The following is a 20,406-nucleotide window of genomic DNA, read 5'->3' on the forward strand; positions in this document are numbered from 1 at the left end:
TGGAGGCCAAATTATCACCTTTATTAACTGATGAAGGCTGGGTCGGTGGATATAGCATAGTGGGAGGACCAAATGGGCTTGCTGAGGGAACCCAGAATTGGGCAGTCTGTGGCCCCTCCCCTTTGCCCTGTCACAGCAGTGGGCCAGGGCTTTTGCTGCTCAGCTCACAGCATGGCTGAGGTCACGTCTGCTGTCAAGAGTGCGCGGGAGGGGCAGCAAAGGTTCTCATTGTGGGGCCAGGACCTGAAGCCAACAGGAGAGAGGCCCTCCACCACCTGGCACAGTCAGCCCCCGCAGCCTGGCCTCCCGGAGGCCCCCCTGCCTCCCCTCTTCTGTGCATTTGCTCACATGGTGCCCTCCCTGGGACATTCATCTCCACCTTCACGGGGCTCTCAGCTCCTTGTTTGACCTCTGTCCTGGCAGGGACCAGTGATCTGTCAAGGTGCCCTCCGTGGCAGGGCTGCTGAGTGGGCCGACTTCCTATCCCCAGGGCCCAGCCTCGGCCTGGTACAGGTTAGCATTCAGGTACAAGGTAGCTGATTTGAATTCACCTCTTACAGTCCAGACCATCCTGTGTGGGCTCTGCTTCTCTCTCTCCCGGACACAAGCAGAGGCATACCCAGTGAGAAAAGGGGGAGAGAAGTTTTGCATATAGTGTGGGCCTTGGGCCGGATCCTGGGGATGCAGTGGTGGGCCAGATGGACAGTCTCTGCTGTGTTAGTGCTCACATTCTAGGAAAGGGAGTTGGAGGTGGAGAGAGAAGGACGGAGGGAGATTCGCACTCAGAGTCAGAGAGCAGGAGAGAGGAGAAGGAGAGGTGACAGGGATGAAGGGAGTAAATGAAAGAGAAGGGGAGGGATGCAGAGTGAGAAAAAACTAGAGAAGAAGAAGAGAGGCAGAGGGAGCAGGAGGAAGAGGCAAGAACAAAGTGTCAGATTGAAAGGGGGAGAGAGATACACACACAGCTGCTCACAGGGAGAGGAGAGAGGATGGAGGAGTGGGCCAAGAGAGACTGTGTTGGGGGCTTGGGATGCGCTCCTTCCTGGGTGGGGATGGGGACCTGGAGTTTTGTTTACTGCCCCACCAGGACTGATGCAGGAGCTCCTTCTTCACAGGCTTCTGGCTCCCAGAAATGAATGCGATTCCCTCCAACGGCATCCCTGGAGAGCCCTCCCGGAGCAGAGAGCCTCATGGTTTGGGATCTGAATGAGCTTGTGTTGGCTGGCAGCCAGGCCTGGGAGGAGGCAGCCCTGGGTGGCTGCGGGCACCCCCTTGGCAGCTGCTGGGGCCTTCTCCCCACAGAAGGGAGGCCATAATCCCCCAGCCAAGTCCTGAGGAGTCCAGCTCCCTTTCCTCCTCCATATCCCTCCCCCACTCCCAGCACACAGCCTGGATCTCTGGGGAAGGGGCAGGGCTGCCTTTCTCCAGATTCGAAATCAAGAGAATTGTATCCCAGGAATTTAGATTCAGGGTGGTGGGGGCTGGAAGGGATGTTAGGGTCCTTTCATTCAGTCTATGTTCCGTATGTTCAGTCAGCTTGCAACCCTGTGCTGGGGACACAGCGGAGCCCTGAGGCATCTCAGGCTGGTGGGGAGAGCGATACACACCTTATTAATGATCCAAGGGCCAGGGGAGACACCCACAGAGGGATGGAGAGGGTAGGCTTCAGAAGAGGTGGACTTTGAGGGCCTGTCCTGTGCCAGACTCTTGACTCCTGAGATGGATGTGCTGGTCCCTGCCTCCCGGGACGGCTCGGAATGTGGGGAAAGGGATGGATCAGCACGGGCTTGGACTGAGGTCGTAAAGGGTGAGGCGAGGAGCCATAAGGGTTTTGGCAAAGCCAGATCTGTGTGTGTGTTGATGCTCCAAGTCTTTCCTTTGGGAAACAGATGCAGGGAATTGAAGGGACTTACCCAGTGAGTCAGAGCTGGGACCAGAACTCAGGGCCCCTGCCGCCAGATGGAGTCCTTTGATTCTGCCTCCTCCTCTGTGCCCACCTGACCCTGATCCTCCCTTAAGTTCTCAGCTCCTGCCTCTTCCTCCTTTCTTTCCAGGCTCTTACCTGATGGTCAACGCTTCCCAGCATGCTCCAGGCCAGCGGGCCCATGTCATCTTCCAGAGCCTGAGTGAGAACGACACCCACTGTGTGCAGTTCAGCTACTTCCTGTACAGCCGGGATGGGCACAGCCCGGGCACCTTGGGCATCTATGTGCGTGTCAATGGGGGTCCCCTGGGCAGTGCCGTCTGGAATATGACGGGATCCCATGGCCGTCAGTGGCACCAGGCTGAGCTGGCTGTCAGCACCTTCTGGCCCAATGAATATCAGGTGGGCTGGGTTCAGTCTGCGGTCAGTCTGTGCTTGGGGGTGTGGTTAGAGGGGTGTCAGTGTGAGGTCAGAGTAAGCAAGTGGCCGAGGGTGGCATTAGCCTGTGTTCAGCATCAGGAGTCGGTCTGTGGTCAAGGTCAGTGGCCAGTCTGTGGTCAGCATTGGGTTCTTCAGTGATGGTTCAGTCTGGGTCAGCATCAGAAGCCATTGTTAATAGGAATAGTTTATGGCTGGGGTTGGGGTAAGTTGGAATAGTGCTGACTTGGGAACCCTGTCTGGCTGGGAAGTTTTGTGGCTTGAAGGTAACTGTCCAGGATTGGGATGGAACCTCTGGCCTTGACCTTGGTACCTCTGGGTGCTGACACCCCCTTCCACAACCAGCTGGCTTGCTATGGAGGGTGATTTTGAGCTGGGCTGCTTGTTGAGGAGGATGGGGCTGGAGCAGAGCTGAAAGGGGACTCTTGTGGGCACCTCCCCAGGCAGGGCTGGAGGGATGTCAGCATCACAGGGACCCTCCCGCCTCCCCCAGGTGCTGTTTGAGGCCCTCATCGCCTCTGACCACAGGGGCTACATGGGCCTAGATGACATCCTGCTTCTGAGCTACCCCTGCGGTGAGTCCCAGCCCGCTGGGGCGCAGGGTGAGGGGTGCGGGCGACCGCGGCTCCTGCCGACAAGGGGTGCAGGCCCAGCTCACGCCAAGGCTCTATTCCGGCAGCAAAGGCCCCGCACTTCTCCCGCCTGGGGGACGTGGAGGTCAACGCGGGCCAGAACGCCTCGTTCCAGTGCATGGCGGCGGGCAGAGCAGCAGAGGCCGAGCGCTTCCTTTTGCAGGTGAGTGGCGGTGGGGGTGCGGGGGGGACCTTGGCCAACTTCTTATGAAAAGTTCTGGCTCCTTTGCGGAATGCTGAGTCCTTCCATCATTCTCCAGCACCCATACACATGCGTCCTGGCTCTCCCTAGGCTCTGCTCTGCTCTCTTGGGTGCCCCGTCCCCCGAGGACAGAGCGTGGCTCCAGGATCCTCCAACCACACCTTCCATCAAAGGCAGAGCGACCACATTCCCTTACTCAGACCCACACCTTCCTGTGGCAGAGCTGGTTCCAGGAACCCCAAATGCCCCTGTGTAGTAGGGATGGCTAAATGGGGCCGGGGCATTTACCACTCCCCTCGCCCGGGTCAGAGCGAGATCTCGACCCTTCTTCCCCGGCGCCGCTGACCCAGTGGCCCCTCTCCCCGCTCAGCGACAGAGCGGGGCACTGGTGCCCGCGGCCGGCGTGCGGCACATCAGCCACCGGCGCTTCCTGGCCACCTTCCCTCTGGCCGCCGTGGGCCGCGCGGAGCAGGACCTGTACCGCTGCGTGTCCCAGGCCCCGCGTGGCGCGGGCGTCTCCAACTTCGCGGAGCTGATCGTCAAAGGTGAGCGCGGGGATGCCTGCGGAGGGCGGACCTCGGGGAGGCGAGGGGCGAGCGGGGGGTGGGGGCGCAGGTTCTACCAGGGGCGGAGTCTTGTCGGGGGGCGTGGCCCGTGGACAGGTCGGGAGGGAAGGGTCTGACTCGGGCGTGGTCTGCCCGCGGGGTGGGGCTTGCGGAGCCGGCAAAGTTTCACCCGAGATCTGGTGGGATGGAAGGTGAAGGGGACCTGACTGAGAGGTGGGCCCGCGTGGGGACTGGGTCACGGTGTGAGCCCGGCGAGGCGGGATCTGGCTAGTGGGCCCGAGGGTTGGCCGGAGCGGGCAAGCGGTCAGCCCTTGGAGGCGAGGACTTGGGGATTCAGAAGGGTGTGAGGGAGAGGGTGTAGAGGCTGGGGGGTGAGGGCGGGGTCAGCTTTTGGAGCGGGGCGCTTCTTGGGGCCTGGGGATTTAGTGGGGAGAGGCAGTCTCGTCGAGGGCTTGGGGGCTGCATGAGGAGCCTGCGGGGCAGGAGGGCTCTGGGGGCTTTGGGTGTGGTGGGATGAGGAGCTGAGGGCCAGGGATTCTTAGCGGCATCCGTGGGCTCCGTATCTCTCCCATCTCCTCGCAGAGCCCCCTACCCCCATTGCGCCCCCGCAGCTGCTGCGCGCTGGTCCCACCTACCTCATCATCCAGCTCAACACCAACTCCATCACTGGCGACGGGCCGATCGTGCGTAAGGAGATTGAGTACCGCATGGTGCGCGGCCCGTGGGCCGAGGTGCACGCGGTCAGCCTGCAGACCTACAAGCTGTGGCACCTCGACCCGGATACGGAGTACGAGATCAGCGTGCTGCTTACGCGCCCGGGCGACGGCGGCACTGGCCGCCCCGGGCCGCCCCTCGTCAGCCGCACCAAGTGCGCAGGTGGGTGCCTCCTGGCCCCACTCCCTCCTCCGGATACCCGGGTATGGACTCAGGGCAAACGAGGGGTGAAGGGCACATTCCCAGCGGTAGTATGGCCTCGATCTGTGCTTCTAAAATTTTCTGAAACATCGTGATTTTCCCTCAATCCGAGTTATGGTAAAGAAAATAATGATAGCTAACACTTCACTTTGTGATGGACACATACAAATATGTGTGTGTCACTTATTGATTTAAAACTCAGAGTAACACCATGATCTTGGTACTCTTTTCATACCCATTTTACAGATGAGGTGTAAAATCTGTAACCTCTGTACAGATTATTATTAACAGAGATGTTAAGTGACTGGCTCAAAGTCACACAGCTAGTAAGTAGCAGAGCAGTGAGGGATTGGAACTCTTGACCGGCTGGCTTTAGAATCTGTGTTCTTAATTCTACATTGTGTCATCTAGATAAAATAAGCAATTAAACACAATAAAATAAAAGTGTTATTAAGTTCTAGCTGATTCTCCTGTCTGGGTAATTGAGCCTGAGATCTGCTTTTGCTTGTTTAAAAGGGTAAGACTGCTGTTATGAGCAATGGCACACCTGCACCAGAGGAGACTTTTCTTGTCTAATCAGAAGAGAAATTGAGAACAGAACAATCATCTTACCCTATGACTTCAGCGTTTTTGTTGTTGAATTTTTATTGTGATATAAAAGATTCATATGTGGTTGGAAGAAAAAATATGAGAAATTTCCTCATACACTTTACCGTGTTTCCTGCATTTTGCAGGAAATATCTGTGGTGTAATATTACACTCAAGATACTGGCATTGATAAAATCCACAGATCTTATTCAGACTTCCCCAGTTTCATTTGTCCTCATTTGTGTGTATGTGTGTATATTTAGTTCTATACAGTTTATCACATGTATTGGTTGGTTTGTGTATTTACCACCACAGTCGAGATACAGAACAGTTCAATCAGCTTAAGGATCCTTCGTGTTGCTCTTTTATATCATTTCTGTCCCTTCCTCTACCCCCTACCCCGGTTACCACTAATTTGTCCTTCATTTCTAAAATTTTGTTACTTTAAAAATATTACGTGGGTAATGAAATCATACAGTAGATAACCTTTTGAATTGGCTTTTTAATTTGGTAATGGCTTTAGTGAGATACAATTCACACTCTATACAGTTCACTCAGAGTGTACAATTCAATGGTTTGTAGTATATTCACAGGGTTGTGCAGCCATCACCATAATCAATTTTAGAACATTTTCATCTCCCCCAAAGGAAAACTTGTATCCATTAGCAGTCCACCCCTCCCCTCATTTCCTCCAATTCCTCCAGCTCAAGGCAGCCACTCATTTACTTTTTAAATGTTTTGTTAAAATTATTTATTTTTATATATACATATATTTTTTTATTTATTGGCTGCATTGGGTCTTCGTTGCTGCATGTGGGCTTTCTATAGTAGCAGAGAGCGGGGGTTACTCTTCGTTGCAGTGTGCAGGCTTCTTATTGTGGTGGCTTCCCTTGTTGTGGAGCACCGGCTCTAGGCACGTGGGCTTCAGTAGTCGTGGCACGTGGGCTCAGTAGTTGTGGCGCATGGGCTCAGTAGTTGTGGCGCATAGGCTTTGTTGCTCCGTGGCATGTGGGGTCTTCCTGGACCAGGGCTCGAACCTGTGTCTCCTGTATTGGCAGGTGGATTCTTAACCACTGCGCCACCAGGGAATCCCTCATTTACTTTTTGTCTCTATGGATTTGCCTCTTTGTGGACAGATATAAATGGCATCATACAATATGTAGTGTTTTGTGACTGGCTTCTTTCACTTAGCATAATTTTTCACGGTTTATCCATGTTGCAGCATGCATTCGTACTTAGTATTATTGAATTATATCTATTGTGTAGACATACCATAATTTACTTATCCACTCATCAGTTGATAGGCATTTGCCCTGATTATACTTTTTGGTTATTATGAATAGTATTGCTGTGAATATTAAGGTACAGGTTTTTGTATGGACAGATGTTTTCATTTCTCCTGGGTATATAGCATATATATATATGTATATATGTCGTATATATAATATGGTAACTATGTTTAACCATTTAGGGAACTGCTGCACTGTTTTCCAAAGCAGCCCCTCCACTTCGCATTCTCATCAGCAGTGTATCAGGGTTCCAGTTTCTCTGCATTCTCACTAACACTTGTTATTACCTGTCACCTAATTATAATCCTCCTAGTGGGTATGAAGTGGTATCTCATTGCGATTTTTGCATTTCCCTGGTGGTTAATGATATTGAACATTTTTTTCATGTGCTTATTGGCCATTTGTATGTCTTCTCTGTAGAAATGTCTCTTCAGATCCTTTTCGCACTTTTAAGTTCAGTTTTTGTCTTTTTATTATTGAGTTGTAAAAGTTCTTTATATATCCTGGATACTAGACCCTTATCATATATATTTGCAAGTGTTTTCTTCCATTCTGTGGGTTGTATTTTAATTTTCTTGATGGTGTCCTTTGAAGCACAAAGGTTTTTAATTTTGATGAAGTGCAGTGTATCTATTTTTTCTTTTGTTGCTTGTGCTTTCGATGTCATATCTAAAAAACCGGTGCCTAATTCAAAGTCAGGAAGATTTACCCTTATTTTTTTCTAAGAGTTTTATAGTTTTAGCTCTTACGTTTAGGTCCTTGATCCATTTTGAGTGAATTTTTGTATATGGTGTGAGGTAGGAGTCCAATCTCAATTCTTTTGCTTGTGGTTGTCTAGTTGTCCCAGCACCATTTATTGAAAAGACTATTCTTTTCCCATTAAATTGTCTTGGCACTGAGATTGGCTTTTTTGCTTATTGTAATTCCCTGGAGATTCATCCAAGTTGTTGTGTAAATCAATAGTTCATTCCTTTTTAATGCTGAGTAGTTAGGGTTAGGGTGAGTCCGTGGTATGGATATACCAGAGTTTGTTTAACCATTCATCTGTTGAAGAACACCTGAACTTGGTCCCAGTTTTTGGTTATTACAAGTAAAGCTGCTTTGAACATTCATGTACAGGTTTTTCATGAACATAATGTTTCATTTTTTCTGGGATAAATGCCTGAGGGTACAACTGATGGATCATATGTTAATTGCATATTTAGTTTTATTGGAAACTGCCAGAGTGGCTGTATTGTTTTACATTCTCACCAGCAATATATGAGTGATCTAGTTTTCTACATTCTTCTCAGCATTTAGTGTTATTATTATTATTTAAAAAAAAATTAGCCATTCTGAGAGGTGTGTAGTAATATCCCATCCTGGTCTTAATTTGCATTTCTTTAATGCCTTGTGATGTTGAACATCTTTTCCTGTGCTGTTTGCCATCTGCATATCCTCTTCAGTGAATTATTCATGTCTTTGCCCATTTTCTAATTGGATTATTCATTTTTTATTGTTGAGCTTTGAGAGTTCTTTACACATTCTGGATACTAGTCCTTTGTCGGGTATGTAGTTTGTAAACATTTTTCCCTGAGTTTTGGCTAGTCTTTTTATCCTCTTTACCTGAGCTTTCACAGAGCAACCATTTTTAATTTTGATGAAGGCCAATTTATCAAAATTTTCTTCTATGAATTGTGCTTGTGGTGTCAAATTTAAGAACTCCTTGCCTAACCCTAGAGCCCCCAAATTTTCTCCTTTCTTTAAAAAAAATTTATTTATTTATTTATTGGCTGCGTTGGGTCTTTGCTGCTGCGCGTGGGCTTTCTTTAGTTGTGGTGAGCTCGGGCTACTCTTTGTTGTGGTGTGCAGGCTTCTCGTTGTGGTGGCTTCCCTTGTTGCAGAGCATGGGCTCTAGGCACACAGGCTTCAGTAGTTGCAGCACATAGGCTCAGTAGTTGTGGCTCATGGGCTCTAGAGTGCAGGCTCAGTAGTTGTGGTGCACAGGCTTAGCTGCTCCACTGCATGTAGGATCTTTCTGGAACAGGGATCGAACCGGTATCTCCTACATTGGCAGGTGGATTCTTAACCACTGTACTACCAGGGAAGTCCTCTCCTTTTTTTTTTTTTTTTAAATTAAAGTGTTGTAGTTTTACATGTAAATCCATGATTCATTTTGAGTTAATTTTTGGGTAAGCTACAGGTTTAGGTCAAGGTTTATTTATTTTTTGCCAATCAATATTTTTAAGTGTTTTAAAAAGCTGATCCAGGAACCATCTAAAATATAGTTTAATGCCATATTTAGAGAAACCATTGGTTGGTGGGTAAGAGTATTCCAGGGGAAATTACTTTATAGCTGAGGAATCTGGGTCAGGTTACTTAACCTCTCCAAGCTTTAGTCCCCTTGTTTTATAAAATGGGAATAATAATAATCTTTACCATCCAGGGTAAGTGTGAAGATTCATTCAACACATGTTTATTGAGTGCCTGTTATTTGTCATGTACTGTTTAGTTGCTGGGGATATAAGACTGTGACCAAGACAGATAAAAGCCACTAATGTGTGAGTTCCTTGTGCCAGAGCTCTGCATGGAACTCACATTCTGGCGGGAGGAGACAGTCAACTAGTGAAATATAAAGATTGTCAGATGATCAGGGCTGTGAAGAATAAAGCAAGAAGGGGTACGGGGTGTGGGCACAGGAGAATTGTTATTTCAAAAAGGCTCAGGTGTGTGTTAGGCACTATACTTCACAGGCATTTAATGCATTTACATGCAATCACACTATACTTTTACCGAGAAGGTGATGTTTGAGCAGAGACCTGAAGGAGGTGAGGGACAGAGCCATGCAGGAAGCTGGAGGAATTGCTGGGGGAAGGGGCATTCCAGGCAGACCTAATAGCAAGGAAGTCTGTGGTGTGCTTGGCATGTGTGGGGAGCAGCAAGGAGACCAGTATAGCTGTGGTCTAGTGGCTGAGGGGGAGCTGGCAGGAGAGAAGGTCAAAGTCATGCTGGGGATGTAAAACTCAGATCCGTTTTACGCTGAGTGGGCTGGGAAGCCATTGCAGGTTTGGAGAGCAGGAGTGACATTGCTTACTGTGTTTAAAAGGATCACTTTGGTCCTTTGGTGGAGAAGAGATGCCAGGAGGGCAAGGGGACCAGAGGAGAGACCAGTGAGGAGGCTACTGCAACAATCTGGCTGGGAGATGGTGGAGGCTGGGAGCTGGGAGGAAGTGGTGCTGGTGGTGAAGAGTGGTTTATTTCCTGGGTTTGTTTTGAAGGTAGAGCTAACTGCATTTGCTGATGGATTGGATGTGCAGTGAGAGAGGGAAATAGAAGTCAAGGATGGCTCTAAGGTGTTTCGCTTGAGCAGCTGGAAGAATGGAGTTATCATTTACTGCTAGGGAGCAGACTGCAGGAGGAGCAGGTGTGATGGGGGGCCGTAGATCAGGAGTTCTGTGTTGGAAATGTTGACTTTGAGATGCCTATTAGACGTTCCAGTGGAGATATCCATCAGGCGGATGGATTTATGAGTGCAGAGTTCAGGGAAGAGGTTCAGGCTGCAGATATAAATTTGAAAGTCGTCAGTATAGACATGGTGTAGATGGTATTTAAAGCCATGAGACTGGATGAGATCTTTTATGCTGGTGGTTCTCAACTAGGGGGTGATTTTTGTCTCCCAGGAGACATCTGCAGTGTCTGGAGACATACTGATTGTCACAACTGGGGATGGGGTGCTAATGGCATCTAAGAGGGAGAGGAAGCCAGAGAAGCTGGTAAACATCCTGTAGTATATAAACAGCCCCCTCAACAAAGAATGATCTCGTCTGAAATGTCAGTAAGGCCAAGGTTGAGAACCCCTGATCTAGTCCTTAGGTTTTAGGGAATAAGTGTAGGTGGAAAAGAGAGGAGCAGTGAAACCTGAACTGTGGGACCCTCCAGTGTTTTGGGTTAAATGCAGGTGAATGCATGTAAATGTGTCAAATGCCTGTGAAGTATAGTGCCTAACACACAGTAAGCTCTCAGTAAATGACAACTGTTGTTGTTATGGTGGTTTTAACTCTTCAAAGCCAGTTCTGGTTAGGTACTTAGAATAAAATAAATCAGAGCCAGGGGTACACGGAGAATCTCTCTTCCACTCCCCTTAGTGTACAGATGGGGGGACCGCAACCCAGAGAGAGGAAGGCACTTTCCTGTGATCATATAATGGGTTAAGAACCCAGGTTTTATGGAGACAGCTGTTGAGTATTTCCATTTTACAGATGAGAAAACAGATTTAGAAATTTAGTCACTTGCCCAAATCTACCCAGTGAGCCCGTAGCAGAGTCAGAACCAAAGTCTGAAGGTCCTGACTTCCAATCTACTGTTTGAAACCACCACCACTGCTACCACCACACCACCAGGAACAGCGGCAGCAGCTGCCGATGTGGGCTGAGTGCCCACTTTGTGCCAGGCACTGCTAAACACTTTACGTAGGCCGGCCGGGATGGAAGCTGGGGCAGGGACCAGGCAGATAGGATCTGAACAACTTGCCCTGCCTCCTCTTCGTTGGCATCACCACTCCCTCCTTGCTTAGGCGCCTTGTGTTGCTGTTGGCCAGTTGTGTTGTCATCTCCTTGGTCCCCATGAAACTCCCCTCCCACAATATTATTTACTGTAACAATAATAACATCAGTAGAAGGCATTTGAAACAAATCACTCTAAATCTCACCATCCTAGCCCAACAGCTGTTTTCGTTTTCCTGCCTTCTTCACATCTCTGCCCATATGCCTACAGCACACATTTCACACCCTTGTCACTGGGATGTAGAAAGCATTCTGTATTCTGCTTCCTTTTCTTAGCGATGTTACATGTGTTATGTTGTTTATAATTATGTTTATTGGCTGTAGGAGTCCACTGAGTGTCTCCATATGGCTGGGCTATTTGTCTCTAGATTCCTATTATTGTGAATAATACTGTATTAAAAAACTTAGTGCTCATTGTGCTTTATTTCCTCCTTGAGTTACTTCTTTCGGATGAGTAGTCAGGGATGGTTTAAGAAAGGGCTCTGACATATATTGCTTTAAAAAATGGCTGTACTAATTGATACCACTCCTATAAAGGGTGCTGCTGTATATAAGGGTGTATTTCACCCCTAGCATGCACCTATTCATTAATTAATTACCATAGGTTAGACTCATCTTATCTTGTAACTCTCACACTTGCTCTTCAAAGTCGGTGTTATTGTATCTCCGTGTTTTAGTCAAGGAACTTGATGTTGAAAGGGGGTTAAATCACTTGCCTGAAGTCACAGAACTAATGAGAGGTGGAGATAGGATTTGAACTCTGGAGTGCCTGACCCCACTCCAAAGCCCCTTCCTCAAGAAACAGTTAATGTTTCAGGGTTGTTGAATCCTCTTTAGCATCATTAAAATCAACACATTTTGACCTAATTTAACGGATGTTTACTGTTAGCTTTCTTGTTTTAATGTGCATTTTGACCTTTGATCTCTGAGTGGCCTACAGCTGGCTGGAATTTAGAGGGTTGGGGCTTTGAGGTCCCCAAGTTCTCTTCTGCCAGTGTGTGCTGGCAGCTGAAGAGAGTGTGTCTGGGTGCCAGATGGTTTTTGGAAACACAGAGAGACTCATGAATTCACACCCCTCAATCAACATATCAGCCTGTAGTCAACAAACTATTCGAGCCTCTGGATCTGCCCAGCTTTGTTCAGGGTAGGGAGAGAAAGAAAAGTGAGCTTTCTTTTCAAAGACCTTCTAGTGAGGTGGATGGGACTAGCACAGCCGTTGAAGAAGGAGATACTGAAGCACGAGGGTGGAAGTTTCATCCTCCAAGTTAGAGGTTACTATTTTGTGCCCTGCCCAGTGTTTTTTTTGTTTGTTTGTTTTTTGTTGGTTTTGTTTGTTTTTTTGTCCACGTGGTATGTGGGACTTTAGTTCCCCAACCAGGAATGGAACCCGTCCCCCCTCCATTGGAAGCACGGAGTCTTAATCACTGGGAAGTCCCTTGCAAAGTGGTTTTAAAAAACCTGAGTAGGTTGCCAGTATTTAAAAATCTGGAGATTTCACACACACAAAAATTTGGAATTTCTGGCTTCTCTTAAGAAATGGGAGGATCTGGCAACCCTGAGCCTGTAGTCCTGTGTGGCAACATCGCCTGGAACTGTGTGGCAGCTGCCCCTTTTGGGTGGGACACTTATCGTCTTGTTTGTCATAGTCCCAACCTGGCTTTTGTCACCAGTTTACATTTAACGTTTCATGTCCTTCTCTAAATGCTGCAGGAGGGTGAAGGAAGAAGTGTGCTTTGGCCAAACCTGGAAGGATGTGAAAGAATGTGGAGCAGGTGTTCCTGGGAATGGGGATGGTGTGAGCAGAGCTGCAGGGAATCGAGATCTGCTCTCACTAGTGCAAATAAAGCCATGGTACTTGGGCTCCCATAGACAACTTGGGAGAGGACACATCGGGCAACCAGGACCAGAGCCAGAAAGTCAGGGAATAAAGTGAGGACCTCTGAACAAGATGTCAGAGTGAGCACACACAAAACCTGCCCACTGCTCTCCAAACACATAAGAACGACGGGTTAAAACAAAACTATATAGAAAAACATTAAGAAAATCTCTGTGGGTCAGAAATGGGAGAGAAAACACAAGTGTGATAAGTGGGCTTGCAGCCAGCAGCCCTCAGGTTGCAGTTAGCAGGGAGCCAGCCCTTTAATGTTTTTGTCGGGTGGGAATTGGGTCTGCCTTGTTTGTGGGGAGAGGGGACCAGACTCTCTGTAAGAAGTCAAGAGGTGGGCCTTGCTCCTAGCATGTGCTGAAATCTCTCTTTGGTGGTCTGATGCATGACTGGAGACTGCCACTTGCCTGTGGTCCAGGGAAGGAGAAAGGAAGGAAAGCTCCTGGGTGGAAACAAACCTGCGTTGTGCTGTCCTTGGGATCAATGTCTAAAGCTATGCCCCTTACCCCTTCACTCCCAAGTAAAGAGCAGCTTGCTGTTCCTCTTTGCATTGTCTTTGTAAAGAACATCCTGAGCAGATTAATCATATAAAAATGGTAATAGGGTCATACCTAATTATCTTAAGAGGCCAACCAGTAGTACTTTCTTTCCTGTTCTTAAGGTGTGTCCTGAGGTCCTCTAATTGGGGATGCTTTGCAGTGTGTCATAGAACCCGCACAGTCAGGGGGCAAGAGAGAAGAGGATCATTAGTAATCTTGGCTTCTTCCATCATTTTATAGATGAGGAAATTGAGGCCCAGAGATTTGCTTAGGATCACACAGCTGGTCAGTGCAGATTCAGGACTGGGGCCTGAGCCCCTGGGCTCCAGCCTGGCTTTGTTTCAGAAGCCTTGATTTCTTTACTTATAAAATGAGGATAACTTTCTGGTTGCATGGACTCATCAAGAGGCTGTAAAGCACAGTAATATACATCTTCCTCATGTTGGGGTAGCTGCCTTTCTGGAGGCATTGGTGTGATTTATTTTTATTTTTATTTTTTGGCTGGTGAATTCCTCATGGGGAGGCAGGGTAGTGTGGTTAAGAGTATGGATTCTGAAGCCAGCCTGTCCAGGTTTGGATCCCAGCTTTACCACTTACAACTGTGGGCAGGTTACTTAATCTCTCCTGTGTGCCTCCATTTCTATATGTGTATAACAGGGCTAATACAGCACCTGTCTACTGGATTACAGAGAGGAAGAAATGAGATAAAGCATTTTAAAGCCTCTAGAACAATGCTATCACATACAAAGCCCCTGATAAATGGTAACAGCCATTATTATCATCTAACATTATATTTCCCTTTTCCCTTTGGCAGCCAGGGAACTCACCACCTAATTTGAATCTTATCTTTAGCTCCTAATGGCATGCATTTCTGTTTTCCTAACATTTTCTGGCATTATTTAACAATTTGGCTCTCACTTCCCCCATCATCCTGACTTCTCTATATTATCGTATCATGCGTTTTACTATAAGCTCTTTTAGAACAAGTTTGGAATCAATAAATTAAGGAAAATATAGCAATTGATTAATTCAGACTGTCTTGACATCCTCCAGCATGATCTAGAAGTAGGAAGTGAACTGTATTATTAAAAAAATTATAGCTACTATTCTTGAGGGCCTGTTGTATATTAGCCATTACTGCACATGCTTTGCATGTATTACCTTAAACCTCACAGCCATCCTTATGCCATTTTACAGTTGAGAAAACTAAGGCTCAGAGAGGTGAAGCAGCTTAGCCAGTGGTTGCCAGGTGCAAGTGGCAGAGCCAGGATTCAGATGTGGCCCCCAAACACACACTTTTACTCCCTGTTTGCTATTCTAGGGGGCTCCTTGGGCTCTTGGGGGCAAAGGAGGGTTGATTTCCATCAACTAACTGATGTTTTCTCTCCTGTCCTACTTCTTCTCCTCCCATTTCTTCTACCTTTTCTCTCTGTTTCCTGGGTTCCACAGAGCCAATGAGGGCCCCCAAAGGCCTGGCTTTTGCTGAGATCCAGGCCCGCCAGCTGACTCTGCAGTGGGAACCGCTGGGCTACAACGTGACACGTTGCCACACCTACACTGTGTCCCTGTGCTATCACTACACCCTGGGCAGCAGCCACAACCAGACCATCCGGGAGTGTGTGAAGATGGAGCGGGGTGTCAGCCGCTACACCATCAAGAACTTACTGCCCTACAGAAATGTCCATGTGCGGCTTGTCCTCACTAACCCTGAGGGGCGCAAGGAGGGCAAGGAGGTCACCTTCCAGACGGACGAAGACGGTAAGAGGCCTCCTGATTCCTAGTGCCCTCAGTGCTTCCCATATATGCTACATGTCTGAGATTGAAATTATTGTAGGAAATTTTTTGCTTAGGATTAAACCAACTGTATAACAATAAAATAATGATACTAATATCTATTCCCTGGAAGACTTTGGCTTAAGTTGGTATAATTTCTTCCTTAAATGTTTGAGGACATTTAGTGGTGAAATCATTTGGGCCTAGAGTTTTCTTTGTGGCAGGTTTTTAAATAACAATTTTAATTTTCAAAATAGATATTGGAATATTCAGATTTTCTATTCTTGTATCAGTTTTTGTGTACTGAGTTTTTAAGGAATTTGATCATTTCACCTAAATTGTCAAATTTTTTTGACATAAAGTTGGTTATAATATTCTCTTATTATATTTATCAAACTTCTGTAGGATCTATAGTGCTATCGCCTTTTTCATTCCTGTTATTGGTAATTTGTGTCTTCTCTCTTTTTCTCATGTTCACTGTTGGTAAGGGTGTATAAGTTTTATTAATCTTTTCAAAGAGCCAACTTTTGACCTAGTTTATTTTCTTTATTGAATGTTTATTTTCTTTTCATTTCTTTTTTTAAAACACTTTCTTTGGATTTGATCAACTGTTCTTTTAGTTTTTTGAGATGGAAGTTTATTAGATCATTGATTTTGAGCCTTTCTTCCTTTCTAATATATACATTTAAAGCTATAAATTTCCCCCTAAGCCCTGCTTTAGCTGCATCCCACAAGTTTTGACATATCCTATTTTCAGTGTCACTCAGTTTAAAACATTTTCTGATTTCTGTTATGATTTATTCTTTGACCCAAGAGTTATTTAGAATTATATTGTTTGATTTCTAAGCAGCTGGGATTTTTCTAATTATCTTTTTGTTACTGACTTTTAGCTTACTTCCACTATGGTCAGAGTACATACTCTAATTTTGGTCTTTTGAAATTTGATCCTTGCTTTATGGCCTGACATATGGTTAAATTTTGATAAAAGTTCCATATGTACTTAAAGAAAATGCGTTCTGTCATTTTTGGGTGCAATTGTTCTACTTATGTCAAGCTAATATTTAAGCACTAACTACATGTCAAGCACTATTCTGAATGCTTTTCATATATTAATGCATGTGATTCTCATGACAGCCCTATCCGGTTACTATTACCATTCCCATTTTACAGGTAAGGTCACATAGCTAGTAGATGGGTAGCAGACCTGGGTTTCAAACCTGGCCATCTGTTTGAGAGTTGTTTTTCTCAACTGCTATACTCTAATGCCAGCAAAAGCCTTCCTCCAGATTGCTGTAAAATCCCAGGTACCCTTAAGCTTCTTGGTTAATAGTTTTCTTTTTTTTGCTTCCCCACAAATGCAATTTTCTGTTCTGCACAGCAGTGACCCAGATATAAAATTCAGCTCCCTCTTTGCTTTCTAGAAAACCCCACTCACCTGAGGCACTGATGTGCTGAGGATTTGATGGGGGTGAGAGTGAGGACTAGAGGGGTTTACCCTGAATCACTGCAAATGTAGGGAAGGAAAAACTTAACTTTTTTATTCTACCCATCTTAGGTTCATTGGCTGGGCCTTGTAAATTAGACAGAGAAAAGACAGATGAACAAGGGAAAAACAAAGAGGAGTTCATTTTTATTTTTATTTATTTTATTAAAAAAATTTAAATTGAGGTATAGTTGATTTACAATATTGTGTTAATTTCAGGTGTACAGCAAAGTGATTCATCTATCTATAATTTTTTTCAGATTATTTTCCATTCTAGTAAACAGTAGTTTATGGACACGTGCATCACACATAATAAGGGGGTACTCAGTGATGAGTAACTCAGTGGGGTTGTGAGAACTTGAGCTTACATAGCTGGTCTTAACAAAAGAACAATGAATTTTTAGAGAAGTGAAAAGACAAAGGGAAAGGACTTTGAGCTTCTACGGGCAGCAAATTAGGCAAAGTCAAATATTGGGCTGGCCAAAAAGTTTGTTTGGGCTTTTCGACTTTTTTGGCCAACCCAATATATGGGGAAACTAATGGTAGTCTGTAAAGTCTGTTAGGTTGATTCCTTCAGGCTGATCAGGGTCTAGTTTTCTCAGTGATTAACTTTTGTCCTTCCAGGTAGAGAGGGGAGGGGGGCACCTTTACAAATTTATGTCCTACTTTTAGGCAAAGAGGGGGAGGGTGGAGAATTTTTTCTCATGTATGCTCCTACATTGCCTTCTCAGTTCAGCTCAAAATAATCTCATGCCAAGTGGCATATTTTGCGGTAGCATATACTGATACCCTTCTCAAGTGACCTCAAGTTGAATATCAAACTGCTTCATTCTTAAAATCTGTTGACCTTTCCCCTCTCCCCCTGAAAGTTATGTTGTTGTGGCCACTTCATCCCTGCCTCCAACCCTGGCCAGGCCTCACTTGGGTTACTTCGTTTTCTTTCTTTTTTTCTTTTTTAAAAATAATATTTATTTATTTATTTATTAGCTGTGTTGGGTCTTCATCGCTGTGTGCGGGCTTTCTCTAGTTGCAGAGAGCGGGGGCTACTCTTCATTGTGGTGCGCGGGCTTCTCATTGCGGTGGCTTCTCTTGTTGCGGAGCACGGGCTCTAGAGTGCAGGCTCAGTGGCTGTGGCACGCGGGCTTAGTTGCTCCACGGCATGTGGGATCTTCCCGGCCCAGGAATCGAACCCATGTCCCCTGCATTGGCAGGTGGATTCTTAACCACTGTGCCACCAGGGAAGTCCCACTTGGTTTTCTTTCTTCTTTCTCTGCCCCTCTTCTCCCTCTGCCCCCGCTCCCTCCGATAACTGCTCATTACTTAATACTTGTTACTTTTCCTTGAAGTGTTAGTATAATACTTACGGGAAGTGTGCTTATCTTAAGTGGTGAGCTCAATGCACTCTCAGAGACTGCACTCATCAGGATAACCCACACCCAGACAGAGAAAAAGCATTACCAGCCACCCAGAAGCCCCCCTTTATGCACCCTCCCCCTCACAGCCTTCCAAAGGTAATCATTATCCTGACCTGTAATGCCACAGATGAATTTCTGCTTGGTTTTGAACGTTACATCAATGGAAGCGTTCTTTTTAGGACTGGCTTCCTTCTCTCAGCTTGATGCTTGAGAGATTCAGCCTTGTCATGTGTACAGTTCTAGAGGATTCACTCTCAATGGTGAATAGTCCATTATGTGAATATACCACATTTCTTTATCCTGTTTACTGTTGTTGGGCATTTGGATTGTTTTCAACTATTTTAAATTGTGTTGCAAATAAAATTCTTGTAAATTCTTTCTTTTCTTGGTAGATCTACACATTTCTGATGGGTTTATGCCTAGGAGTAGAACCGCTAGGTCATAGGATGTGGGTTCATGATAAGTAGATATATCCAGTTTTCCCAAGTGGTTGTATCAATTTACACTCCCAGTAGCAGTGTGTGAAAATTTTGGTTGCTCTGCATCCTCACCAACACTTGGAATTGTCTTCTTCCTTTTATCATTTTGGTGGGTGGGTAGCAAGGTGTCGCCTTGTTAGCTGTTCATGTTAACCCGAGGCCCTTGAGCTATCACTGATTGTTACCTTGGTCTCAGCTTCCCCACAGTGGTTCATCAAGGTGTTTTCTCAAACAAAGGCTATTCTCTTCCTAGGAGAAATTCCTTGAGCCTAATATTAAGATGATACCTAAAACCAAAACCAAAACCAAACCAAACCATACCTGAAAGGGCTTCTGCTGAAATGTTGACAGTATTTATCTCTGGGTGATGGAAATGTAGGTGCCATTAATTTTCTTTATGCTTATTTTGATTTTCTACATCGAACATATTGTTTGTGTAATTAGTAAGTTTTAGACAAGAGCTCCACCCATAATCCTGCCACTCTAATGCAGTTGTTTTCATTTTTCTGGCAAATGTCTATATTTTCTGAAAACTACTCAACTGGAACAAAATAGGAGCATTCATCTTTCTCTGCCAAATGCATCCTGCACAGTGATGAAAATGCCAGCTGCCCTTTTCAAGTACTCAGGCGTAGGCTGAACCATATGAGAGTGTTGATATTTATTTGTCTTGGGGCTTTATGTACATCACATCATTTAATTCTGGTGAGGGAGGGGTTATTATCATCCCCATTTCACAGGTGAGGAAGCTGAGGTTCAGAGAGGCTGAATGGTCCAAGCATCCCAGCTAGGAAATAGTAAAGCTGGAATCTGAACTCAGGTATCTGGTTCCAAAGCTTGCTTTTCCCTGCCCCATGTCACCTTTCCCTCGCAGTGCCTGGCGGGATCGCGGCTGAGTCCCTGACCTTCACTCCACTAGAGGACATGATCTTCCTCAAGTGGGAGGAGCCCCAGGAACCCAATGGCCTCATCACTCAGTATGAGGTGGGTTTGGACCCTATTACAACTGGGGCCCCTGGTAGAAGGTGGGCCCAGAGGTTGGAGAGGGACGTGTATGGCATAGAAGAACAGAGGTCATCATCGGGGTTCCTTCAACTCTGGCTGGGATCTGTGCCCCACGGGTTATGGGGGCAGGGGCCCTGAAGGCAGAAGAGAGAGGCAGAGGTGCCCAGAAGCCTGGACTAAGGGGTGTCCATGGTGCCCCCAAGCCTCTCCCCTTTGCGCAACCTTATCCCTGGCTCACCTGAACCATGATTGGGGGAGGCTATGGGACCAGTGATGCCCTTCCCCATCCCTGTGCCCGCCTATCTGCCCATCCTGCCCCCAGATCAGCTACCAGAGCATCGAGTCATCAGACCCAGCAGTGAACGTACCGGGCCCACGACGTACCATCTCCAAGCTCCGCAATGAGACCTACCATGTCTTCTCCAACCTGCACCCGGGCACCACCTACCTGTTCTCCGTGCGGGCCCGCACTGGCAAAGGCTTTGGCCAGGCGGCGCTCACTGAGATCACCACCAACATCTCAGGTGAGCCCCGCCCGACCCAGCCTGGACCCTTTAGAGGAGGCCCAGAGTCCCAGGGTTCCGTGGGTAGGGGGTGGGGCTTCCTGGGGTTAGTGATGGAGGGCTCCTGCTGAGATAGATGTACCATTTAGAGGTTGAGGTCAGGGGTCAGGGAGGATTAAATCAAAGGGGTCTGGAGCCTGGTCGGTGGAATCTGAGGGCTGAGGTCAGG

General features: G+C 46.7%; 1 protein-coding gene across 9 annotated transcripts in view; it reads left to right on the forward strand.

Moving 5' to 3' along the window:
- PTPRU (protein tyrosine phosphatase receptor type U) overlaps positions 1-20,406 on the forward strand; it is an 81,563-nt gene that overhangs the window by 17,002 nt on the left and 44,155 nt on the right. For all 9 annotated transcript variants that reach the window (XM_057702937.1, XM_057702947.1, XM_057702966.1 and 6 more), the window contains exons 3-10: positions 2,055-2,326; positions 2,856-2,937; positions 3,042-3,157; positions 3,567-3,741; positions 4,345-4,638; positions 14,969-15,277; positions 19,544-19,653; positions 19,997-20,198. In XM_057702937.1, coding sequence (XP_057558920.1) covers positions 2,055-2,326; positions 2,856-2,937; positions 3,042-3,157; positions 3,567-3,741; positions 4,345-4,638; positions 14,969-15,277; positions 19,544-19,653; positions 19,997-20,198 — 1,560 coding nt within the window. The remainder of the gene's footprint in view (positions 1-2,054; positions 2,327-2,855; positions 2,938-3,041; positions 3,158-3,566; positions 3,742-4,344; positions 4,639-14,968; positions 15,278-19,543; positions 19,654-19,996; positions 20,199-20,406) is intronic.

This window comes from Hippopotamus amphibius, chromosome 1 (assembly GCF_030028045.1).
Source record: "Hippopotamus amphibius kiboko isolate mHipAmp2 chromosome 1, mHipAmp2.hap2, whole genome shotgun sequence".
In the NCBI taxonomy this organism is placed as follows: Eukaryota; Metazoa; Chordata; class Mammalia; order Artiodactyla; family Hippopotamidae; genus Hippopotamus; species Hippopotamus amphibius.